The 27,266-nt window shown below is 46.4% G+C and overlaps 1 protein-coding gene across 8 annotated transcripts in view; it reads right to left on the minus strand.

Annotated features, from left to right (window-relative positions):
• The window catches only part of MB21D2 (Mab-21 domain containing 2), a 59,027-nt gene continuing 40,746 nt past the window's right edge, over positions 8,986-27,266 (minus strand). For all 8 annotated transcript variants that reach the window (XM_021395158.1, XM_021395157.1, XM_021395160.1 and 5 more), the window contains one exon: positions 8,986-11,047. In XM_021395158.1, coding sequence (XP_021250833.1) covers positions 9,783-11,047 — 1,265 coding nt within the window. In that variant the 3' untranslated portion in view covers positions 8,986-9,782. The remainder of the gene's footprint in view (positions 11,048-27,266) is intronic.

The following is a 27,266-nucleotide window of genomic DNA, read 5'->3' on the forward strand; positions in this document are numbered from 1 at the left end:
TTGTGTAGGCATTAAGGACTTTGAGATCAGAGTCCAAGACACTCACATCCTCTGCGAAGGAGGAGAGGCACCTCTCCACAAGATTCTCTAGACGCACATTGTGCCACAGATAAGCCACAGCTTTTCACTCATTTCAAGAAGCAATCTATTAGAGAAATAGTGACAGAAACACCACCTTTCCCTGCTGGCTGTGCTCAGCCAGGAAAGCATCAGAGCCCTGCCAGCAAACAGCACAACTGGCAGCACAAGACATGGACTGGGAGCAGGTCAGATCAGTGCCATAAAGCATCCAACTGCACCAGTATCTGTATCACACCACCACCACCACCTCCTAACACACCATTCCCCTCCACATTGTGAGGAAAGGTGTGAGGCATAGGTCTGCCACTGCTGAGCAGCAATAGAATGTGCTGCAAATAATTTTGAGCTTAGAGATCCTGGACTGGAAAGAGCCATTTCTCTCTACAGAGGAAGGAGGGTCTTCTGCCCATCAGCTCAACCAAACTCTGCTTGGCTGTTCTTGGAGATTCAACAGCAAGTCCTCACAGCTCATCAAAAGGAAACCTAGCATAATTTAGGGATCATCTTTTGTTGCTGTTCTTTGGTACAGCACCTTTTCCTGCTTGCAATCTTACAATTCTGCAGATGCCACCAGAATCACACACGAGGAGACTGATGCAAGTTCATCCACCTGCACTCACCTGGGCACACAGAGTGCTCAGCATTGTTCTCACATCCAACTCACCTGCCATCAGCATGCAGGCTATACGTTCCTCACGTGAGGTCTAACCAAGCTGCTAAATTTGTTTGAATGAACACACTCTTCCACAATATATCCTTTCTCTACAGCTTGACTGCATTCCTCCTCATAGACAAAGAGGTGTAGACACTGATGGCCAAGAAAACATTATCAAGAGCTTCAGATATACCTTAAGCCCAGCAGCATTTCTAGGGCTACTGCCTTCAGCATCAGGCAACAGCTACACCTCCTGCTGCTCAGCTCTTCAACCAAAACCTCTCCAAACAGCACCTCCTGTGGGACACTCACACCAAGAACCTCTCCTTGTTACTACTTGGAGTAGTAACAAAAGGAAAAGGCAGGCAGCAGGATTCTTAATGCTTAGGTTCCTTCAACATTTGCCTCTCCACACACCCCAGCCCCCACCATAGCTGTGCAAACTCCAGCCTCTCCTCACTCACCTCACAAGTTTGCTTACAACTTCGCTATAGTTGAAGGGAAAGGAGAAAGCACACACGTACCCTGCAACGTGGCATTGCAGATCCTGCCACAGCACAGCTCAGAGTTCAGCCCCACCATGATGCCTCCCTACCCACATGCACTCAGGGAGCCAGGCCCAGGCTGCAAGGCCTCACCTGACCTCACACACAGAGTCACGCTAATCCCACCCAAAGGCTCACTTACCTCACAGTCCATCACCAGCCTTCCCTGGGAGCAGAGACCCAGCAGCACAGCCTTCCTCTCCTCCTTTCTGCCTTGCCTCTCCCAAATGGCTGCTAATGCAGATGGCCCTCACCTGTGCTGCGGGCCAGAGCCATGTGGGCCCTGCTACAAACCTGCCCAGACATGTACCAAAGGGCCACATAGCAAGATAAGAAAGCTGAGGGATTTTCTCCTATCCCACTTTTTTTGTGTGTTAAGGAGGGGGAAGGAGGTCAGTGCTGTTCAGTCAATGCTGTAATTACTCTAGCTTGCAGATGGAGTAAGAAACTGATCCCAGACCCTCAGGGCCTGTGTGACATAACAGCGGTCCCCCTCCATGCGTCATCTGTGTGTTCAGAGCAAATGAACTGGCATTTAGCATGAGCAAATTCCAGATCTGGAGCTCCCATCAATCTGTGAGCAGCAGGTGCAGGCTCCTGGGCTACCAGGTCCAGCCTCAGGCTGGTCAGTGAATTACAGTGTCACACGGAGCACAGGGTGGCCAGGAGCCACACAGAAGGATATAGTACCCATGCACTAATCCTGTCCATGAACAGGGTCAGGACAGAGATGCTTTGATTGGCATCAAGACTGGTTCTGCAGGCACTAAGTAGGTGGGGGGTGACAGAACCCAGCTGCCTGTGTCCTAATCTGCACTCAAGAGCGTGAACAACCCACACCTGGCTCCTAAAGAGAGGTGTTATTTTGCTAGTTTCACCTGGTGCTCCCCTCTCCAGTTTCCACAATTTTTTTTTTTTTTTAACATATGTAAACCGCAAAAAAAAAAAAAAAAAAGTGACAGGAAATGTTGGGAATCATTTAGCAAATAGAGCAATCAATCTCACTTCTTTGCTCATTTGAGCAGGCGTGCTCTCTGGTGAGTACCACTGTTTGCATAAGGAACATTAGAGCTGCACTTAGCAGTTTCAGCTGCTGCAGTTCCCACTATTGATTGCTACCATTCAAACCCAGCTCTAATGCATGTCAGCAGACATAAGCTGGGAGGCAGCTATGTGCCCACTGGGAGCAATGATATATTATCATTCTCTTCAAACGAACCTGGAGAAATACTAGATATATTTAACAGAAATTCCTGGCTCTACCTATGTGCTAGGGAATTTCAGTGGTTGCAGAAGTACAAATCAACATAATCTGTGACTAGAACGAAAATCAGGTACTAAAAGTGAGTTATGCATACAGGTGACCATTCTACAAGCACATTCAGGAATTTGTGTTGCTATTCTCTCCCCTCTCCTTTTGCATTTAGGCTGGCAAATGTGGGTGCTTGCTGAAGCACTGCATGTTAAACAGAGCAGAGCAGGGATTGTCACCATGGCCCTCAAAATAACATTTGATCTTGCCAGGCATGTGAAAGGACAAGGCCATAGGCAGACAGTGCTAGGCTATTCCCAGTAAGAACTGGGAGACTGCAGCACTGCTGTGAGCCTTTGTTCTTGTTTAGATCTGTAAGCAGAGTGGATATTTCCAAGCTGGCAAATGTCATGCAGTCAAGAGATACCTGAGCTGGCACTAAAAGAGCTCTTCTCAGAAACAGAAGCTGCATGTGGTCTAATTAGTGCCACTAAAGGGAAGAGCAAATCAGTGTGGGGAGAGCAGCACCAGCAAGTTGCTCTGGCTACTGGTCCCACGCTGAGCTGAGCTGAGCTGGCACATGGGCTCATTCTTGGTAGGGGCCATGCTGTTGGAAAACGCACTGTGTTACACAGGAGGCAGCTGGATGTGGTTAGCTCAGTTCTATGTGATAAATCAGACCCACCCCAGCAACTAATAAAGTGCACCAATTTGTAACCCCCTCAGCTTTGTGCAGAGATGTGTTTAAGGCATACGCAGCTATAAATGCAGAAATAAAAGGAGAGCAGTTGACAGGATTGGGCCACTGGGACAGCCGGGCCCAAATGGACATCATCACCCCAACCTCCTGTCTGCTGTGCCTAACACTTCCAGCCCACAGCTGAGATCTGCCTGTGCCTGTGTGTGAAAAGGCAAACCAGGCAGAAGCTGCCCCACAAATGCCATAAAGATCCCTGGCACATTGCATAGGAACTGCCTGACATGCCTTGCTCTTGCACTGCTGCACTGTACTGTCTTCCTAACATTTTTAGACAGAAGTACCAAGGTGGGAGACATCCCCTGCTGGGATCTCCATCTCCTATTCAGGAGAACTTCCCATCAGAACTTCCCATGCTGGAAGATTGACCCAATTTTCCCCATAGCTCACTTTAACTTGGGAGAGCGTGACTTGTGCGTGCTGGACCAGCATGCCCTGGCAGCCCTGCAGCACCACATATCAGAAGAACAAGCCAGCACTTCTGAATTATTTATGCCAACTCACATGAACTTGTGTTTCTCCTCCTCTTCTGCACCACGATGTTTGCCACTCTGTGAATAAGCTGGTGAGACAGACAACACAGACGATGAGGCTGTGGATGACTATAACAGAATGTAGATGTATTTATCCAGCTTCTTTGAGCAGCACTTTATTTCCTTTTAGTTCATTATTTTAACAGAACACCTCTACATGCTTATTTAAAGATGTCTGGGGGGGACTGGGTGCAATATAGAAACAGACTGAGGGGCAGTTGGACAGCATCTGCTTTGCAGCCCTCCTGGCACGCTGGGTTTCACATTGTCTTCAGTGTGTGCTTTGATGCCGAGTAGAGCCATACCTGAGTACAGCTTCCCTTGGGTGAGGAGCAATTGCAGAAGAAGCCTTGTACTACTGGCCAGGTAACATATGTCTAGGTGTACTTACTAGTCCTTCAGTCCCAGTGAGTTGATGGCACTCAACGCTGCTAGGGGCAGTTTCTACAGCAGTTCCTTTAACTGATGGGCTCATGTTTTTTCTAGACGCTTTCTAAAACAACTTCCCACCTTTGCTCCAGTTTTGCCATCAGTGGCTAACAAAATAACAACGAATGCAACACTGTGTACCCCAATTAGCATTAGACAAAGCCATTGGCAAACAGAGAGATGCCAAATGGAGGTTTGGGCATTTTTGCACAGGTACTGGACAGCATGAGAGGTAGAGGGGAAACATGGCCTTCACAAAGACACTGCGGTTGGCCCTCATTCCTTACTGCCTTGAGTGACATACATTGGTTTACAAGGATGCAAAGTAATTGTAAGACACAGTGGTTTGCATGCCCTGAGCACTTCCACACGAGGAAGGACACGAAGGAGCTGCTTGGCTCACTGCCAGTTTCCCTTGGGAGCTGTCTTTGCCAACTGAGACCCAGCCTCTCTTCTTGGAAGCTCCACCAATGGAGTCTTGTCATAGAAGCAGCTACAGTCACTGCAGCTTTGGCAGTGTTAGGGAGATTTGGGGTCAGAGCGAGGGCACAATGTGTCCTTACCCACTCACTCCAGCTCCTCTGTTGTCCATGCCAGGGGAATGCTAACAGAGCCCCAGACTCCCTTCTATTAGAATTGGCTATTAACATACAGTGTGAATGAGCCCTGGCACAGAGGAGGCAGGAGGACACAAGGTCATTCATCCTTCAGGATGAATCCCCATTCCTTTCTTCACGCTGTTCTGTTGAGAATTGGTTGAACAGATCAGATCCTTTCCCAGTCCTGCCAATATCATGGTAGGTTGTAAGAAAGGAGGAGTCCTGGAGATAAACAGAACCATTAGTTAAAGCATCTAACATCATAAGCTACATCTAAGATTTGTACTACCAAGGCAGACAGAAGCAGATCACCTCCCTCCTCATCACCTCCCAAAAAGAAAGCTGAAACAAGGGGATCAGAGAGGATGAGAGCTGGGGACAAAAGTGACTGCTGTTTGGCATCAGCTTCTACCTTGCTTAAGACTTGAAAATCACTTATTGTATCTTCAAATGGCTTCCCTGTGCCCAGCAAGGCCTCAGCAACATCTTGAGTGCAAAAATCTGAGGGGGAGAGACAAGGCCAAGTGAATCTGAAAGGAGCCTGATGTATGTGTATGCACCCACATCACTGCTTAGCAAATCAGGCTGTCTGTGAGTGAACGAGTGCGTGTTCCTCTACCACAGAAGGTCAGTAAGATAAAAATAACCCCCAAAAGCCTACATTCAGCTTGGAAGCACACTGCTGAGCCAGGGACAAAGATAATAGGAAAAAACACAATAGTTCCTCAGATGAGCCCTAAAATAATAGATTACAAATGGGAAATAGGGGAGGAGAAGGGATGGAGGGCTATTTTGTCACTATTCTAAAAGCATTCAGAGGAAATAAATTGGGCTCCATTCGACAGACGGTTCTCAAAAGCCAAAATGTGCTAAATATAAAGCTGAATTTCCCTAAATACAACACGTCAGCAAGAGCCCCTTGGCCAGCAGCTTTCTAGTATCTGCTATTTTGTGCACCCTACCACCCCCATTCCCCACCCTCACCCCCTCATTTTTTAGCCTTTGCCCTATGATGGTTATCTTCCCTTCTGGAGAGTTTAATCAGGAGCTATTAGAGACAGCAACTCTCTCAGCTGCATAATGTTAGAAGTCCATTAGCTCACCCCAAGCAAGCTGGCAGGAGGGAGATGATGTACTTGCTGATGTTGAACAAGCTATTTGCATGCTGAATATTTCTAATCACTGAGCAACGTCAGGAGAATCTGAACATCACTGCGCTCAGCTGCCCACTGACCTTTCCAACACACTCACTGTAACACAAAACAAGGTAGCAAAATGTATCCCATGCTGAACCTGCAAAAAGGGACAGACTGATTATTTTTTTAAGTCGCTTCTACATAACAACCATACAAATATTAACAAAAAAAATTGGAGGAATAATCATTAGCAAAGCCTATCTTCCCCCTTCCTTCTGCCATATTCACTTGCAGTAGGCATAGTTGCCAGCATTATGCATGGATTAATAAAATATAACAGACTGCTTACTTTGAATCTGATCAGAATCAACTTGATCCAGCAAAGAACACACACTATTTCAAGCATGTTTTAAAGTCCCAATGGACTTTACTGGGATTTGAACTCTGTTCCGTGCACCTCTAGTCCCAACCACCACCTCCTGATCACTTTTCATTACCTAGCTGCAACCTGCATTCATCATTACCCAGCAAGCAGGTTGGTGAGACACCAAAATAAGCCTCTACAGAAATGTCTTCAGAAGATGAAGCTATGTGGAGCTGGTGTCAAAGCAACAGTCACAGCCTCAAAAGCAAAGCAATGTAACCATCAGGAGTCTCTGACTTTAGGTTTGTAAGGAGCCATTTTCCCCTTTATCCCCAGGTACTCCCACACCAGCTGGTGGTTGCCAGCACTGCAGGCTCAGCTACACCTGGGGCAGGCTGGGTCTCCCAGAAGTGACAACTGGAACCAGTCACGAGCTGTTTCTCCCACTCTGCTACCAGCCAGAAGCTCTACAGAAATAGCAAAGGCAAAAGCCTGTTACAAGAGTAGTCCCACAGCCAGGTTGCCCAATGGGGCTGGGTGCGCTAAAATGCTCGTACAAGGACTTCCAAGAATTCTCCAGTAGGAAAAACATTGCAGTCCCCTTGAAACTTGCAGGATGCAGTGAAGAATTGTAAGTCTTTGTTAGCTAAACCATCTGACAACTACGCCCTTTGAAAGTCTGCCCCAACACGTACCAGAAGACAAGAAGGAATAGCAGGAGGGGGAGAAGATAGAGCCTTTGATAGACAAAGCACACACCACCTCTGGGTTGGCAGCCTGCTTTGTTAAGTTGAGCTAGCATGTGGAAAGGAGCAAATGCACTAGACTGAGATTCAAAACCAGCTGGAGATTGGGATTCTGCCTCCCTGGAAGACAAACAACCTATGATACAAAGTTTTCTCAGACCTACCTGTGAAGCTGCTTTCCAGACCGGTAGAAAGCCAACTTTACACACCCCAACAAAGACACACACAGCTTTCCCTCATAATGCAGGAAAAACGAGATGGATACTTTTCAAAGTGTTTTTTAATTAAAGCAAAACAAAAAAAAAGGAGCACACACCAGAGCTTGACATGGGCCAGCCGAACTGCTGGTCCTCAGGACGTTGAACTGGCATGAGGAAGGCTGAGAGCTGTGTTTCTGCATAACTCAGGAGCACCGGAGCGGACACCGGGGCTCCTAGGGGCTCTGCCTGCCAGGCTACTGCTGCTTTGTGTTGAGCAGATCTCTCATGTGAAGGTGGGACATTCCATCAACATTTCACCAGACTCTTTTCCCAGCAGACAGAAGTCCTGGAGATTGGGGAAAAGACGATTTCAATGAATTTGCATTTTCCAAGCACTCCTTGGGAGGACTCTCAGCTGGTCCTCCTGCCTCCACTGGCAGGTATATGGGTTTACATAGAGACTCATCTTTGGCAACAGCCACACTGGTAGGAGCCGGTGACTTTTGCTTGTACTGAAGTCAATGCATGTCCTTCTCCAGGCTGTAACTGCAGCTGCACCAGGGCTCACCATCACGACCAATTGTGCTTTGAAGTTAAATCCTCATCCACTTCATCTAGCCAGCAACTTCTGAGAGCCTCTTCAGGCTTGTGTGAACGTGTACCAGTAAAGTCAGGTAAATTTGAGCATCTTGGCTGCAGGAGTGAAACAAAGTTTTCAAGTATGCCTAAGAGATGGAGGAGCCAAAATTTCATTTAAGATATGACCTGGGCAACAGATAGGTATCAAAACCTCCCTGCCATCTGACAAAGGAATGCAGTTTCCAAAGCTGCTGGTGTGTTGCTCCACCAGCCTGGTTTCTTTACCAGACAGGCTGGGAGAAAGAAGTGACACGTTTTTCATACACAATTTTTATCTGTTAGAATTTACTAGATATGCTCCTCATTTGTCTGTCAACGTATTTAAAAATACTTCAACCTGCTCTAATAATCACATTTTAAAACATGCATCAAGTTTGGATCAGAACAGCTTCTCTGGGAAAATCAATAAGCCCAAATTGCTGATTTAAGGCCTAAATATCAGTCACTGGCCAGCCAGGCACAAAAAAGCCACTCTATCCTTGAACTTGGAATCCTTGGAATTATTATCCTTGATATTATTATTATACCTGGAATTATTTTTTGGCTCAGACTAACCCTTGTTACTGTCACACTACAAGTTTACATACAAACAATTTCTGCAAACAGGAGACCAAAGTAAGATCTCTTATGTCCCACGGTAAGTCAGAAAAGTCCATGGGAGTCACAGGGATGGTAAATGTCATAAAGGACCAGGCCTAATACATGCATTAGAGAAGCAAGACAGCTCCTTTGCTCAAGATCTGGCCGATGCACTTTGCACATACCACTTCTTCAGCATTATGTCCTTATCTAATGGTAGACCTGTTTCAACAACATGCAATACATATTAATGCAATATGCACTGCAACACACGATACGCATCCAAAGAAATATGCCAATGCAAAAATCTGACTTCTCAAACATCGCAGGGCTAACAAGGAAGTCTTTTACATAAGACAATCAAGAAATCACCTGAAACCATGAGACCCAAGGGCCTTGAGCAATCTGCAATACCGGTACCTAATAACAGATGCTAATTCATGAAAGAAACACAAACAGTGGGACTGAGGTAATGGCAGAGATTTCATTAGTGCAATTAACATTTAAAATGGTATGTTCTTTAATAGAATTTAAATAAGGCTTTGAATAATTACACGCACTAAAACTAATATTCCATAACCTTATTCCGCATGGAAAAGCAGCAGAAACAACCCTCTGCACTGTACAAGGTCCAATTATGAACAATTACATTCAAAAAGTAGATCAAAACAGAAACAGCTCTTCCCCCCAAAAGCATCAACATCTCTAAATTTAGCTTTCTCCCCAGGTAGGAGAAGCATGAAGAACAGATGAACTGGGCTTCTGCCCACTAGATTTGGCCTCACTGAACTACCAGTAGCACTTTCCAACCCAAAGTCTCTCTCATTTCTTTAGGGTGATGGAAGCTCATGGAGAAAAAAAAATCAGAAGTGAATTTCCTACACAGCGGAAAGTGAGTTCTCCCTTCCGAGGGCCCAAGAGTGTACATAAATTATAGAAGCTTGAAAAAAAAAATTCTAACACTGGTACGTGTGTTTATGGTATATGTTCTCCTTTAGAAACTACTCACAAATGCAGATGGGTGCCTCAAAAAAAAATCAAAGCAGCATATGAAATTGTAATACACTGTTTCAAAATCTGCACCGTCCTGCAGAACCAGGAATTATCACCTGTTCAGATTGTTCTCAACAGATCCAATCTATGCTGGATATGTAAAAAACAAGAGACTAAGTCATCAAGGAAAACCAACTGAAAAAACCTGCACGCTGTTAAGTATTTTAAAAAAATTAAACGGAAGAAAAAAATCCCCAAAAACATTGACGATAACTCAGAAAAATTTATCATCGATTCTGAAGTGAGGCCTTGTGACATCATCTGGGTTAATGAAGACGGAGATGGACTTCCCTGGGTTCTCAGTCACTAGCTGTTGCAACTTTTTGGCTAGTCGGTCATCAGGCTGGTTGGTGTCCCCTCCGTCTGACTGTGGGGAGGGGATGCTGGTGGTGCTGCCCCGCCGTTGGAGTTCTAGCGTTAGCCGGTTGGCTGCCTTCACATGTTCGATGGCAGTTCGAAGGTGTTCAGCAGGGTCTGAGCGGACTGAGGACAGCTTCCGGGCGTGCAGCATGACGGTTTCTTCAGAGAGGTGCTCCAGCATGTTGCACTGGGGGATGAAGTAGTTAGGGCACATCTTGTTGACCAAGCAGTGCTGGAGATCATCGATGAGACCCAAGAGGAAGTGGGCGGCGTAGTCCTCCTGGGCCAAGTAGCTGGCTGGTAGCCTGTCACAAGCCCACAGCATCATGCTCCGCAAGTGATATGGACTAATAGCTTTGGGGCGGGACAGTAATTTGATGATGATAGCTTTGCAGGCCTGATAGGCTTGCATGAGGCTGCTGGAGATGCACTTTTTCAGTTGAACTTCACTTCTGGCAAATGACAGCCTCCATTCGTTGTCCTTCTTCCCCTTGTAGGAACACGCAGGCACTAAGTAAAATCCACTTATGACTTCCTCTTCTGTAATCTTTCCATCCCAGAAGTGGTTCTCCATCAGCCAGCTCTGGGCCACAGCTGGCCAGCCTTTGAAAGACACCACAGGAACAATGTCATACAGCATTCGGCTGCTGCCCACTCCCAAGATAATGGATATGATCGTCCCATTCTTTTCTACCTTCTCCACCTTTGGCATCCCTCGCTGAGGCTTCTTCTGGATCTCAGAGAGGACGATGCTAATGGAGTCATAGAACCAGTCTGCAACTTTCGTTGGAGAGAAGAAGTAATTGGTAGCTCCGTTGATATGGTCCACAATGGTGCAGCAATCCTTCCATTTGCTGATGGTTCCTTCGTCAAACAGCCGCAGGCTCAGCCAGGAGTGGCACAGAGCTGAGTGGCGCATGTCCAGCGTGACCGGCTGGTTGCGGTCATGCAGCTTCAGCGCAGGCACCAGCAGGGTGAAGTCCATGTCATAGTCTGTGCCTCGCGCATAAACATTCAGCTCATCAAGATCAATGTCCACCACGCCTTCCCGCACACCGCCTGAAAGGAGCAGGTACTCATTGGCTACAGGCAGCTTCTGGTCAAGTTTCTGAACCATGCCTGCAAAAGAGAGAAAGAGAAATCAAACAGATTTGGGATAAAGGATTTAAACAGGCCTATAACCCATCATCATGCCCAGCAGGAAAAAAAATAGCGAGGGGCACCCATCACTGTTAGCGTAACATAAATGCACACCGGTCCCAGCACCAGTCCACCTTCAGTCCCATCTGACTCAGGGCAGGACTTCCCTGCACTACTGGGAATGGGTGCAGTCTATTCTAAACAACACACTGAAGGCAATAGAAAAAATCAAATGCTTCCAGTAAAACATAGCAAGGCTACTTTGAGGACTAAACTTAACTTCTCAAATACTCTCTAAGCCAGTTTTTTTTAGCATATGTTCATCTCTGTGGCAGACAAACGGTTCTCCAACACTTCAAGAAGAAAAGAGAAATTCATGGAATTAATTGACTCATTGTTTCTATTATCTCTGCAGTTTAAGAAAATAGCTGGATGGGCATCAGGGGGCTGGTCTGCATGTGAGCAAATGGGTAGCTACAAGCATTAGCTCAAGCAGATCAGACTTTACAATTTACTGATTAGCAAGGCAGCACAAACAGAGGCAGTACGTTCTCCTCTTATGGGGCAAATGGAGACAGGTTAAACTATCAGGAGGGACAGAAGCCAGCTCTGAAATTAGTTCTTCAAGCTGCAATGACAGCATCATTCCACAATATATCTGATCAGCTCCCCAGAGCACAGGCATAAAGACAGATTTCTGTTTTCATCATGAAAATCAGGCACTTTCCCCTCACCCCTGCACTGCCCACACCAGTTGCACAAAGCCAGTTTTTCACTCTGTTCTATATATACCACTGTACTCTGTTCAGAGAACAGAAACAGCAGACTAAGGAGAAACTCCACGCAGCAGCTGAGACATTACCACGTCATTAAGTGTTCAAATTAGGCTTAAAATTGACCTTATGTTACAAGGAAATCAAGCTTAGATAGACATCAGTGGGAATAACTAGCCAGAAGCACTGGGAGGTGAGCTGCCCACCCAACTGTCAGCCCTGGAGGCAGACACATCCTTATTGAAAGGCCAACGCAAATGATCAGCATCAGTCTAAACACTCATCCATAGGAGAGCCAAGGAGACCACAAGGAGAGGCCTATGTACGCAGGGGAATGCATCTTGTGACAATATTTGGGATTACTGTGCAATCCTCCATGTGAAAGACCTTGTAAAGTACACTCTACCTGTTCCATTGCTCTCCAGAGCATGGGACCATGTCCATTTTGTTGTATTGAGCTGGGGCGATTTTCCTGCCAGGCAGGTAAGGTTATAACTTGTTTCATTACATGTAGCTCCAGAGGCATGCTAAGGAACTCTTCCTGCTAAATCCTGAGCTAATCCCATTTTGCAATCTTACTTCTTGCTGCTCCATTCATCATTAAAGGACAATAACCAAGAAGAGTCTCTGTCAACCTCAAAGACATTTTCTGAGGCTCAGATGCACAGTGAGCAACGTTACTCCACACACAGGCCAAGTAAGCAGCAGTCACTCCTTCCTTGCACCAAGAAGAACAGGATTTTTAAAGGGTACCTAAGTTGACACGACTTCTAGAAGTTGACTTCTTCTAGAGACTTCTGGTGACAGTACTGACACCAGAAATCCTGACCTTGACCCAGTGCAAGCACCACACTGCTTTAGACTGTAGTCAGTCCTTGTAGTCTTGACCTACCAGCAAAGGTGGAACATAAAAAAATAGTCAAGCAATGGCTACAGGAAGTGATCTCATACCTCATCAAAATCTCTCTTCCAAAATGGCTGCAGAGTTTAAATCCAAACCCCTGAGAAACGCCTGTCACAGCATTTCAAGGTCCGGTCCAGGAACATCTGCAACTCTGACAGAGAGCTAGACAAGGAATTTTTGCTAACAGACCACAGCAGCATTGCTGATCCAATTTAAGCTGTGGAGCAAGGGGTTGAGAGGAGGTCCCCTTGAGGAAAATATATTTAGAATAAGCATAGAGTGTTCTAAAAATAGTTGGGACAGCCAAATTCAGGATTCAGCAAGGCTTTGGGGGTTTGCAGTATGTTCAGGCTGACTCCATTACAAATCCATTTGATATGTGAAAATATTTCAAAGACTCCTGTTAGCCAGCACTGTATGGCATACACTGACTTGCCACAAAGCTTTCATCTCGAGTTCCAACAACCCAAGTGTAAGCTGAGAGAATCACATGCACGGACAGCAGAAGCAAGTTTGCAAGTGCAAGCACATAGAAAATATGTAGAAAAATATCAAGACTGGTACTTAAGTCCTTAAGATAAGAGCAGCAGCAGGCCCTTTGGGTTTTTGTCTTCCCATCTCCATGCCAGGAGATGTTAGAAGGGGTTACAGATAGCCTTGTGAATTTTGTAGAAGCCCACGGGAGCTGCATGCAAAAACTGAACCCGGTATTTGTAGGATCAAACACAATACTTTTTACTTTAGCAGAAATACCCACTCTCATGGCATCAAAGTAGGTTCACGGACATTTAAGATGACTCTTGCTGGAACCAGGCATAACATACAATTTGCAGCCATACCTTGTGTGCTGTTCTTTTGAAAAGGTTGTTCGGCAAAACTGGCACTTTGCTAAGTAAGGAATCTGTGTTCATTTTCTTAACCGAGTGATTAATGTAAGACCTTCCCAAGATACAAAACTTGGCATCATAACAAATAACTGAGTAGCTATGCATACAAGCACACAGAAGGCAGGGAATGTGAAAATAAGAAGTAACTGTAGTCTTTAAGACTACAGTAGGACTTTACTAAGCAGCCTATCAGAGTAATGCAGGTGAGCAAATGAGTTCCCTTCACCACTCTTTCAGGAGCAGGAAAGTAGGATTTATTTTATTCCAAGCACTGCAATACAAGGAGAAGTAAGAAAGACAGAAAACAGATTTTATTTTTACATAACAGCCAGATTTAGGATACATCTTTGAATGATCCAGGACTCTGATGCACATGACACAGAGAATAGTCTGTTCATGGAAAAAAAAAGTCACGCAAAGATGCTCTTCATCCACTGCGGAATTTCAGATGAACTGATTTTGCAGCCATTGCAGTGCATTGTGGGATCTGCTGCTATTTCATGCCCAGCTTTATGTAAATAAGGAGGAACTTACAGACCTGTCTTTGGAGAAACTCACCACAAGAAAAAATTAGGCAAAAACTGATTTCTAACATATGCATTTCCTTCTTCGGGTTCCTTCCTGATAGCTTCCTTCCTGATGCCTTACACACACAGTCATTGCCAGTTCAAACAGCGCACAGCCTTCATTTTCTTCCTTGCCCCCTGCATCACCTGCTCCTCCTGCACAGCCTGCAATGCTCCCCAAAAGCTGCAGAGACCATGAGTTAGACAGTCCCTCCTGCAACACCTGCACAGGGACAAAGTGGTGTGGGTTTGGCTCAGGGTCAGGGTGCAGTCTGTGAAGGATTGAAAGAATTGAGACACTTGGATGCTTTACATACTTATCACAAAATCATACAATAGCTTGGGTTGGAAGGGTCCTTACAGATCACCTGGTTGCAACTTCATGTGTACATGGTCAGTGTGCAGGAAAGGAAGAACGGGACAAAACTGATTCCTCCCAGCCTACACAAGTTGAGATTTTTCTCTAGAAATCCAACACTTGAGCTGATGTTACCATTGATACCTTCTTCCCCCTGCTCAAGTTTGCAGGTAACTTGATGTCCACAAAGCAAAGTGGTTGGATACTGATTTCCTTAATAGCAATGATGTGGTGCTCTAGCACAAGTCATTGGTTGACCTTGCACTTGAACCTGCCCTCTCCAAGCCGTTAGCCTGTGCTCTAGCAGAAGTCTCCTGATACTTGCAGCCAGTATTGCACACATCTGCCTGTTGTCTTAAGCAGCCATTTTGGTAATCATATTGAAAGAAAAAGAAAGTGAGCATCAGACAGCACCTGGGAAGAAACATAGGCTGATTTCTTTAATGAGGAGAATGTAGCTAAGTCCCCACTGACATCAACAGGGCTGCGTGTTTAAATTTCTCAGCAGACCAACCCCAGTGAACTCCCACACAAGAAAGCTCTCCAGATGGGTTCCAGGTAGTAGTCAGCTTCTGAGGACCCAGAAATGCTAGGAATTGCTTTCGATTCAACAAATCTTATTTGCCTTTGTTTGATTAGCACTTCAAGATGAAGCATAGGTCCCTTGTAGGGCAGCTTGCTCTGTAGAACTGCATGCTCCAAGTCCAGAATGTTTACTGAGATATGCAGAAATATGTGGCTGGGAAATTAGCCATTCTTTGTGAGGAAGCAGAGCTGAGCACCCCCCAGGTGGGCAGGGAGCTCAGGAAGGCAGAGGTAGTGCTCATTCCTCCCACTGGAGTGTCCAAAAAAATGCTGGGTACCCGCTCCCTTAGCATATGGGATTATCCTTGGATAATGATCTCTTCTACAGAGAGGACTAGAGATCCCCCACATATACCACTTGGCCTCCCTTCTTTCTCCCAGTTAATCTGTCCAAAGGACCCAGCAGAGTCAGGGCTCATCCCTCCCTGCTCTACACAGCTGCATACTTAACCTTGGGCACATCTCTTTTTCTTCTGTATAAAATCATTACCTTTCTTAGACCCAAAAGCTAAAGAAGTTTGACCTCCTGGATTCTCAAAAAGTGCTTGGGAATGCTCAGCCAGCACTAAATACACACCAGGTGTTATTAGAAGACGACTAACTTGTAAATCTGCAATAAATCTCAGGATAACTTCACTTCAGCCAGGCAGTTCTTACCCTTAGCTGCTGAAAGAAATACTAAGACACCCCAGGCTAGTTGAAAACTAAAAGCTTTTGTCATTTCAGTAAATACACTAGATAGGCACTCTGCGGTTTCTTGACAATTCTGCTGCGAACAGCAGATCCTGCAGAAAAGGAATGTTGTTCAAAGGAAAGATCCCTGCAGAGGTCCCCCAGCTATGCCCGAGTGACGTGTGCTGAATTTTAGAGGCTTCTTTAAGACAGGGATGGGAGGCTGGTTGGGCTGCACTGATTCTTCTTGCTAATTGCAAATCTATTTATGAGCAGCACAAGTTTTTGTTACACGGAACTGAAACAGTCAGCCCTTTAGGAGAGCCTTGAGTTACAAAGCACATTTTGAGAGGACTGTCAGCGGAAGCAGGCAGAGGGTGGGAGGGGAGTGGGGAGACTGAGCTGTGTGATGCCAGTTTAGTCAAACACGGGAGGCGAGCGAAGGAAGCTGCTCTTTGCGGACTGATACACCAGTGTCCTACTGATTCTGCTCCTTTTAGAAATCTTGTGATATGGTGACAGAACACACTGCAGGGCCCCAGCACCCCCTTGTAAAAGAAATCAGCTTCTTTTTTTCAAAGTGTCCTTTATAAAAAAAATCTTAAAAATAGCGTCCCAGTTTTTTTCCAGCTCCCACGTGCTGTGTTGTGGAAGCCACCCAGCTAGCTGAAATCCTGTATGCCAATGCAGAGAGGTGCAAAATGCACTGCCACAGACATCCAAAACCACCCTTGCACCAAAACCAGAAGCTAGACAGCTCCTGGAGCTGGATCTGGCACTTTCAGAGGAAGCCCCTAAATCTCTGTGCAACACTGCTTTGGCCAATGCAGAGTTTAAGAGTCTGTAAACTGACCTCAGGTTTCCAGCCTGTCAGTCTGCTTATTCAGTGGTCTTACTACAGATTTACATTAGCCCAACTGCAATCAGACTGTCTGCAAGCTGAAAACCCAGCAAATAATTAAACTGCAAGTTAAAAAGGTGCTTTAGGGTCTGAAGAACACGGGTGGCAAAGCCTGAGAGCAGCTGACAAACAGAAGGAAGAAGGGACAGGATGGAAGTGGGTTTTCCCAAGGCAGAGGAAAAATTAGCAGCTTTAACAGCCCTGATGGATTTACCTGCTAGGGATGTCTCTGCGTTCAAAATCATTTGTGCTTTTGGTATAGTCAGTGCCTGGCAGTCCTGCATTTCACAAGGTACATTGTGTTAAAATACATTTCCTTTTGTTGATTTGGTAGGAAATGGAGAAACTGACCTAACCACAGCACCTTCCACAGATCACTCATCATTTTACAAGGCTGAGCCAGTCAACTTTCCTCCACACCAAAAATGATACCTTACTTAACACTTCATACACCAAGGACTTCATACACCAAGGTGCTGACTGTCCTTGTCAGCACCTGGGCAAGATCAGGTATTGCTATGCCCCATGTGAAATGAAGTGGCCAACACCACATGCCACATGGAAAGGTGACTTCTCAGTGGATGTCTTCACAGTCCTCTGGACAACACCTTAGCAGCCCTGGTTGCTATGGCAGCCCCACTCCACCACCAGTTTGTTCAGCACAACGGAGCACTTCTCCCCAACCTTCAGTTTCCCTTTCAGGATATTCCACCCAAAGAAGCCAACATGGATCCCACCACTTTACAAAGGGCATTGCTGACATTAGAAAAGAACAGTTCAAATAGGACAGGGGAAGGCTATGGAGAGAAGAGTCCTCAGCTCTCCCTGACCTGCTGAGTCAGCACCAGGTGCTGGCCAATGACACACAGCTCTGGCCACCAGCAGGGCCCTCCCTGCCCAACATGGGGCGCAAACCACTCAGAGCAGCACACATACAGGTCAAGAAGAACTTGACTCCAAGGTTGCAAAAACACTTTAGGTTCCTCTGGGAAGCTTTTCTTAGGTGCTGTCTGGTATTTGATCGCTACAACACTTTGCATGCTGGTGCCAGCCTGCAGGCTATGCCCAGAGGAATGCCACCACACCCTCATATCCTGTAAATAACACAAGAGCCTGCACCATAAACGCACTGAGACCTGTTCCTGGCAGGCTTCCTGCTCACAACTATCTAACATGCTGGAAATGCTCTCCTCAGCTGCTCAAACACCACCAGCTTGCTTTCTGTTCCCATGGTACAGCTGTTTTCTACAAAGACAAGTCACAGACAAAGCAGATCACAGCATCAATCCTTATGAACTGGGCCTGAACCAACAGTGCCCATCCTCAGTGCCTGCTTATTCTGTAACCACAGCTCTACCTTGTCACAGAGCATCAGATTCGTCCTTGACTCAAGAATTGTTCACTAAATTACACAGCCAAGCTAAAACATACATACGGGGTGTACATATCAACAAGTAGCCCTAAGAAGGTTGATGGATAACCACAGCTGTAATTTAATCTGTGGTTCTGGATTCTCTCTTGAAATCCATCACATTTAGCTCCTGAGGAAAATGACATGATCAGAACAGCATCCCCTTCAATCATTCTCATTATATCTATTTTAACTGCACATCATGGGATAGGTCAGTATAGGGGGAAACAAAGGAAGACTCCAGGAAACCACACAGCCCCCAAAAGAGCTATCTGAGCAGCTGACAAGGATCTCTTATCAGCACAACCAGGCCAGGAAGCCCAGACACTGGGAAAGCCAGAGCAAAAGTGGGAAGCTGATGACAATCAAAGTAAATACTTCAAACATCACCTCCCATCAGAGCTGTTTCAGCCAGGTGACTCTGACCAGATCAGTGGAGCGGGATCACATTCACCAATCCCTCCCAGTTTTAGGAGGCTGTTTCCTCAATTCAAACATTCATGAAGACAGCTCACACAATATCAGTGAGATTCTCAAATATCATCTTCAGGCATTTTTTGCAAGGAGGACCGAAGAAAGACAGCCCACTTTCCAAACTCGAACCAAGAATCTCATACCTTCAGTTGTTTCACTTTGCTTTCCGCTGAAAATGCAAGGAAAAGAAATGCTCTGTTTACACTGTTCTATTTATTACAGAACCCCCACATTACTCCAGTAGTAAGCCTCAAGGAAAAACACTGAATGTAAGGTATATTTTGTCCTAGCAGAACTGTTAAAATTAAACCATATTCTTTATTCTCTTATGTAGTTCATTTTAATTTTAATTCACAAACTCCTCAGTATAGCTGCAGCAACAACAGAAAATGCTGCAAAGCTTTGTTCACAACGCTGATATAGAAGTGAGCCTCAGAAGTCAGGTACGTGGATAATGCTGACCTTTCACATGAAATCAGTAGCTAGATGTCTCACCTATATTTTCCAATATCTCACCTACATTTCACAAATGCTGCTATGAAAATACTTGGTAAAATTCCCCTATGGGTGCACCACAGGGCTTGCTACCCCTTGCTACCCTTTCCTGAGAAAGGGCTTCCCAGGAATAGGAAGCACAACAAGAATGGATACTGCCTGCATCCCATCCTGCTACACTGAAAGCAACAACTAACGCTGCCCTTGCAGGCTTCCCACTAGCAGCTGGCCCCCCAGCCCACGATTAATGGACAAACAAAGGAGATTATAGACCTCTTAAATTTGCTAACACAGTCAATAGAGTTAATCGCACAAGGCTGAAGCAGGAACACCAGGGTGTGAGCTGGCTCTTTAACAAGGATGCTCGTCCCTGGAGCCAGACAAAGCTGCTGCACAGCTGATGCCCATAGACATCTGAGAACAATCCTACGTATTTGATCCTGGCTGCATTCAGGGAAGGGTCTGGCAGAGACAAAGAGAATGTCATCTCTTTGCAGCCCTGTGAAGCGGCACAGAGGAAGGACCTGCCTCCCCTTGCAGACCCAAGGCCCCAGGAAGCTCTCCCACCCAAACACACGCTGTTCTGTTCTCCCTGTCTCCCAGAACAACCCACCGGGAGGAGCGCTGCCATCAGGCAGAACAAAAACTCCTAGGTTTGCTTCTCTACTAGGGGTAGAAGATCTCACATTGAATGGGGCCTGGGGCACCTCCACCCTAAGCTCTGACATCAGCCAACCTTTCCCCACAGGCATAACCCAGAAGCAGCCAAAGCAGCAATGTTTGCTTGTACTCAGATATGCCATTGGCATTCTCTGCCTATTGATGGGGCACCACAAGAAGGACACTAATGTACAATTGGTAAACCACCGTTTCCCTCCCCACATTATACTGAGTGCTCTGAAAGTAAGCAAAAACTATCCAGAGCTTTGTGTTTCAGAAAGGAGTGCTGTTTTGCCCCTTCCTAAAAGGATGGCTTTAAAATCACGATGCCAATAAACATCTTGCTTTTCCAAGCCTCAAACATCCTGCTCTGCTTCTAGTTCTTCAGACAGAAACATCGAGGTTCAAACCCCATTTAAAACTTTACTGCTAGTTCCCCAGCCACCTTAACGAGAAGGCAGAAAACATTCCCCTTTGATACCAACACGTTCACTCTTCCACGTAAGAAATCCTCAAAGCAGGGTTAAAATCCGGCAAACCCGGTGCGTGCAGTCACCGTTCCGGTCAGCAGATGGCACACACGCACCAGCGAGGCGGGCTGCAGGATGGGAGCAGAGAGGAAAAAAAAGGATCGCCGATAAACAAAAGGCAGCGGAGTCTCCACACTGCAGTATGGGCAAGGGATGAAGCCACATGCAGGCAGACATTCATCTCCCCGTGCTACCTGCCGGGATTTATAGCAAAGAGAAAGGCAGCTCTGACACAATTATCGCTACATAGGAGAGGATGAGACTATAGCATCAGGCTATCTCCTATCACACCGCATTTGGTACACAATTCTCATCCAGTGTATGTCAGAAGTCCCCCAGTAGCACTCAGCACACAGAGTGTGAGCAAGATGCAAGTTTAAACACAGATAAGCCAGAAGACAGACAGCAAACCTGCCTACAAAATCCCATTTAATGCCAGATTGCCAGCCTACGATGACTGAGGGGAAAGGCCAGCGTTCTTCCAAAGCCAGCTGTACAGGGCTCCTTTTGTGTCACTTCTCTTTGAGCATTTAGGCCACTTTGCACAGCAGCAGAACAGAGCAGGCAATGTGTGTCCCAGCTTCAAAGCAGAACAATTGCTGTTTATAGAACCACCATTAAGAATTCCTTGCTAATGCATTTCAATAAGTTACAGGAAGAGCATTGCTCCAAATGAATCATCGCAGGTAAGTTTAGTTCTGAATCCAGGTTTTGTAAAAGCAAGCAAACCCACAGCAAGCACGCGCTGTGCTCGTGCCGAGGAGCAGTTCACCAGCAGGTACTTCACATCCCCGGAAGGTAAAACCTAACACTTAACTAATCACTTTCCCTTATTTATTTTCATCCTCCAAGCAGAGTAGATATGACAAGAGTAACCTAGGAGCATTCAAAATTAAATCAGAGAGGGTCACTTAAGAATGCACATCCATCCATTCATGCTATCCATCTGAGGAGCAGCACCGAGGTTTCTGAGCTGTTTCAGGGAAATGAGAGCCTACTCAGAGATGGTGAAGAGAAAAACAATGTTAAGAAAAAAACACTGTCCTTGTAAAGCACTCTCTGCATGTTTTAATCCAGTCGATACAGATTTCTGAACTAAATAAATTTGGAGCTAAATAGCAGAGGCACATGGAAGCCAGAACTAGCTCCCTACTGAAAGTCATTTTATTACTATTTTGTCAGTGTGACTACTTAGAGATTTAAGATACAGACCCTCTGCTGTGAGCAGTGCTCTGCACAACATGCAAGGAGGATAAAGCAAGACTTCACCTGCAGTACTGAGTCCCATCAAATGGGATGTGTGTCAGCTGAGCTATGGGCAAGTGAGGGAACACATCCAGAACAGCGGGTGCACTTACTGCAGCCTTGGATGCATCTGCTGTAACAGACAGTTGTGAACATCTGGCAGTACATAACACATCTGGGATGAGAGCATGGACAAAACAAAACCAAGTACCCTCTGAGCTCACAGGAATTGTAAACTAAGCTACTGCAAGCTACGTGTAGAGCTACTACTGCACCCACTGTAGCAACCAGCCCTCAAGGGATGCTGCCTGTCTCCTACGAACACTTCTGAAGCTGCACTTAAATAGCTGTTGTTACGCCCATCTGTTAGGTGTAAGCCAGCAGAAACCTTTGCGGATGACTCAAACACATTTCTCATTAGAAGACACATCCCAGAATGCTCCCCATCCTAGAAACACAGCTCAGAGGATCTCAGGGGAGATACTGTGGGGATGTCTCTCTTTCTAGCTCAAGACAAGCATTATCAGATGCAGCCCAGATGAGCCCATTTCAAGGTCCAGAACAGCTTTCCAGGTGTTGGAACATCACCCCTGGTCAGCGCTCCAGATGGCACAGGTTCACTGATGCTCCAGGGCAGGATGCAGAGTGTCTTGTGCCATTCCCCACCCCATCCCCTCCTTGGTCTGCAAATCCTCTTTTTTTTTTTTAATTCCAACCTAGTTAGAAGAAAAGGGATGGTGTGCAGGGCTTGTGTCAGCCCAGTCCAGCAGTCAGACACAATGAGGGGCAGACCTCCTGCTGCAAGGAGGATGGGTGGAGGGGATAATCTACACCCCTCTGCTTTGTGGAGGTCAGGTAGCAGGGACATAAAGGTCTCTGAGGGCAGGCACACATCTGCCAAGTAGCAGAGGAACCAGAAGATGCAAATGAAGCAACCAGAGCAAACAGTGCCTTCACATGGCCCCCAAATCCACAGATTCCCTGAGGATCAATTGTTGAACACTGAGTTTAAAGCAAAATTGCAGCAGTTTAGAAGCATGCTTCAGCTCACAGGCCTATGACCAGAGTTTGTGTAACTGAAGAAACAAATATGGAAACAAGTGAAGCAAAGATTGCTTAAGGCAAGGAGGAAATACAGGAATCAGGCTTCACGGGAGCCTGCACTGCTAAAAAGCAATCGCTTGATTGAATGAAGGACAAATGCTGGGGGATAGCTGGCTCTTGCCTACTTGAGATGCTCAGCATGTCAACAGTTCTGGCTTAGAGAGCCCCAAACCACAGCTGCATTCCCCACACCAGCAGCATAAGGGACAGCAGCCATTCCCACTTCCCCTCTGCCCAGCTGAGCTGCCTCCATGCCCACCATCCTGTGCTCCCTACAAGCCGAAGCACTCTTCCAGCTTTTCCCAACACACAGCCACCTAGATAAGAGGCAGCTCTGCCAACTATTGTGTTTAAAGCCTACAGCAGGAGCTCAAGTACAGACTTGGCCCATGGAAGCACACAAAAAACACAGGGTTCCTTGCTGTCTCTGCCTCCAGGCTACAAGCTGCCAGTCTGTGTTTCTAGACTTCTTTCCTCTGCTCAAAGAGCAGAACTGGGATTCTCACAACATCCCATGCTGACTCCAGAAGCCAAAGCTTTAATGAGAGCATAACATTTAACACTGCTCTTGATTAAAAACAGAAACAAAAAATGCAATCATGAGCTGGCAGCATTGAAAGGCACCCAACTGGTATTTTGCCCCCTGCACATACCACAGCTGCATCAGCTCAGGTATGAATCCCCTGAGCTGCTGAGGGCAGAGTTGGTGTGTGATGCTGTGGCAGCTGCATGACGTGCCAGCATCTCCCAGGATAACAGGAAAGATGTTTTTCCACCTCCTCCCTTGCTGCAGATATCTGCCTCCCCGTACCATTCCATGCAACGCCCTGCAGTCCCTTGGGCCCAAGGTCACACGCAACACACCATCCATCCAGGCACAGGCTAGGACAGAAAGCCACACACCACATGCTGCATGCACGCTCTTCCTGTGTTTTATCATCTTTTAAAAGCTCATAAGAGGAAGATGGAAGACAAAGAATCAATAGGTGGAGGAGCTGCAATCTCTAGTGAGTATATGAAGAGCCTGGCTTTCAGCTATTTTCAGCAAATTAGCGTGCAGCTCTTACACACCTACTTCTGCTCTCTGCGAGGTGAAAGCAGGACCACTGCCAGCTCCGTGACTCACACAAACACAGGGAAGCAAACATTAAACAAACCGCCTGCTTGCTCTTTCCCAGGGCTTATTCACACCCTTCGTAGCTATTTGATCAGCCTGCTCCAGCGCATCCCAAGTTTGTTCACACAAAACTGCTGGCACAGTTTTAGACATCTCAAACTTCCCAGTGAACAGAGAGAAGAAAAAGGAGACATTTCTGGATTTTTGCGATGATGCTATCAACAGTCCCTGGCAGCCAGGCAGTAATCAGTTATGTTTTGCTTCAAACCGTTTTTGGCTGAGACACAGAAGACCCATTCTCATCCATCACCTCCGTGTAGCAACCTAGTAGACACTTACAGACCTGTGCCTACCAAAGCTTCCCAATTCTGAACCACGGATACACCCCTGCATTGTGTCCAGGTCCTGGCACTAAGCAAAGATGTACTGGAGGTGCTTCGCAAGTTTGCAGCCCTCAGCATTTGCTCAATTACCAGCTGTTACCAGCCTTCTGCATCTGTCCTTTTGCAGAAGACCCTAGTTTCTGGAGTCATAGGAGTGGGTAAAAGTCTCAGCTTAAATTTATGGCAAAGAAAAAGAGCAATTTCTATCCATCACAGCTGCAAATAACCAAAAATACCCTGAAGGCGATGAGGCTCAGAAAGATTTAGAAAGCTGAAGAAAAGAGCAGAAATAAAAATACACCAGCAGCTTTTATTTTTAGAATCCAACTCACAGCTTCTGAGTGTCTCAGGTTTAGCAAATCAGCTCACCGCTCTTCCCTGTGAGGTCTCCCCTGGATGGCTGGCACCAGCTTTCTACAAATGTACTTGGTAAAACTATAGCAAAGTAAAATTGAGTGGGTGTAGAGGTGGCACTGCTAGGAAAGGGGCAGAGGGATCCTAGCTGTTATTCCCTCAGACATTGACATTCTGAGAAAACGCACCAGAGATCTGTCTGCAGCCCTAGGGAAGGCAAGAGCAGGGCAGATACCTTCCAGGACAGCAAGCTCCCTGCTCTGGAGGGGAGGGATGCAGGGCACCTTTTCCCAAGACCTAATGGTCATTGTGTTGCTGCGATCTTCTAGGTGCCCCTTTCATACCAGCAATTCTGCTGAGTTTTCTAACATACCTTCACACATCTTCCACTCAGCAAAACTCTTCACAGGCTCAGTGCAGAAGAGCAAAGCATGCTTACACTGATGTAGCTAGAAATGCCACTGAGAGCTGGAGAGAGAGAGAGACCGTCACCCAGCTGCCCTGCTTGTCTCACTGGGGCACAGGGGAAGAAGCATTCAGACTAGGCAGAGTGCTATGATTTAGTGCAGAGGGACAGACACAGAAACTGAGCACAGGAATTGCAGCATACTCCCTTCCAGCTATGTCATAGGTCTTACAAACGCACTCCATGCTGGACAAGGTTCTGCCAAGAGCTCTGCACACCTCTGGGGCTTCTCCAGCTGAATGCCCCAGAACATCCCCTGGGACATTGACCAAAGAAAGGGAAGAGGACTGACATACACCTCAGTGTATGTCACTATGAATACTCAGTGTTCAGGGCTGGCAGGCTCCTACTGACACCCACTGCACTGCAACAGAAAACCTCAGTAACGCCATGCTGTAACACCAACAGCTGCAGTCTTCATGTTGTTGGAGGATTATCCTGCTCTGACCTCCTCCAGCTCCCCGCTTCAGTCTGCCCACCCCACTCCCCAGGCTGCTGCTGCAAGGCCAGGCTCCCCAGCCTCCCCTCCCCGCTGCTCCATCTGGCCATGTCCTGGCCTCTTTCAGCACACAGCTGATGCAGGAGTAGTACAGTCACGCAGCCCAGCACCCAGTCTCTGCTCTTCCATCCTTCAGCTGCCTTCATAAAAGGCTCCCCCAATGTTTTCGGGGCAATGTTTGAATACCATGTTCTTTGCAATACAAGTTTTCCTTCCCACTCACCTAGGTGCACATAGGGACCAAGAAACACCCCACCTTGCTACTTCTGGATGCGAGCAGACCCTCCCCTGCCTTTGGCAGGGAAGATGTCTGAAATAGCAGACATGCCAACTTCTAGCACTTGGGTACCCTCTAGGCTCTCCATTTAGTTTCCATCCAGTGATAACAGATCCCTGCCAAGAAACTGTTGTCGAGAGGACATCTTTCAAACAGCAGTTTGGTAGAAACTACGTTATTATCATGGGCAGTGCATCTCCAAGGTAGAGCACTCAGGTCAACTGCTTGCTAGCTCAGTGTCAGTTAAAATACAGGCTGAGAGATAGAAGAGGAAGCCAAAATGTAGTTGGCAGCTTACCCAAGCCCTGGAGTTGGTAATTTCACACAGAAGATGCTTTGGAGACAACTGCAGAGGTCAAACAGGACCGTGCCCCTCCTAGTTGCCATGGTTCCTGGTGCCGAGAGCTCTCCTAGCTCTCCCACACTGATTTTAAACTCCAAACTGAATCTAAAACGCAAAGAAACAGATCCCAGCCTCTAGCTGACAGACTGCGTCTCCTCTGGGAGAAACCTAGGACCTTGCATACTTCAGGTGGCAATATTTAACTCAGAAATAGATTTGAGTACAAGCACCTATCTAGAGAGAGTGTGGAACAGACAGGTGGCCAGGACTGGTGCTCAGCAGATGGTTGACAAGAGCTCCTAATGAAAGATGTAGCCAAAGGGTATGCAAAGAGTATGCAATTCTCTAGCTCCTGCTGCTTATTTCCTCCCCACCCAAGCAGAGGATAGATCTTCAGGGCAATAAAAGCTGCTTCTTCATTTGCCTCTGCTTTCAGCAATACCAACTTCTACTTCCTCTGTTCCCACCCTCACAGACTGGGTTAGCTAGGAGGGAGTCTCCTTTTGCCACTTCCAGCCCTCGCACTACAAATGAAGCTCCCTTACAGCAGCACCGCTAGCTACCAAAAGCTTCATAATCAGTGAAAAAGCAGCCAGAGAACAGCAGCCAGGAACAAAGCATACGTGTGGGTAATCAGGAAGAGTCACCCAAACGTAACCCTTCCAAAAGCAGCCAGAAACAAAGCAGTCACGGGAAAGCAGGATAGCTGCAAAACTACCAGGAGTCAGCTGATCTATTTCAAATTGCCTGAACTGACAGCTCCTGACAGCACCAAGCTAATCTTTTATCTCTTGAGAGGAGTTTCAAAGGTAGGAGACATTTCCTGGCATGGAAAAAGCTGAGCTGGGAATTCAGGTTGTAAGGCACACAACAGAGTGGAGCCATTTTGAAGTCCACACGCGCTTACTACAACACACAGCTTTATTTAGTGCTGCTTCTTCTATTCAAGACACGTAAAAATAGCAACTGGTGAGACATGAAAATCAGAGACAGTGAGCCTGTGCCAGAGACATTTAAAGGGAATGATAATCTGATGTTACGGTTTCAAGTAGTGATTTAAGACTCCGTAATTAATTATTTGCTCTGTGCTAGTCCTGAATGAGGAGGGAAGCACCAAGGTTTATAGCTCCAAACTTATGATAAAACAAGCCTGGAAACTCAATGGATGGTAACAAAAAAAATTCAAAGAACTCA

Source organism: Numida meleagris, chromosome 4 (assembly GCF_002078875.1).
Source record: "Numida meleagris isolate 19003 breed g44 Domestic line chromosome 4, NumMel1.0, whole genome shotgun sequence".
NCBI classification, from domain to species: Eukaryota; Metazoa; Chordata; class Aves; order Galliformes; family Numididae; genus Numida; species Numida meleagris.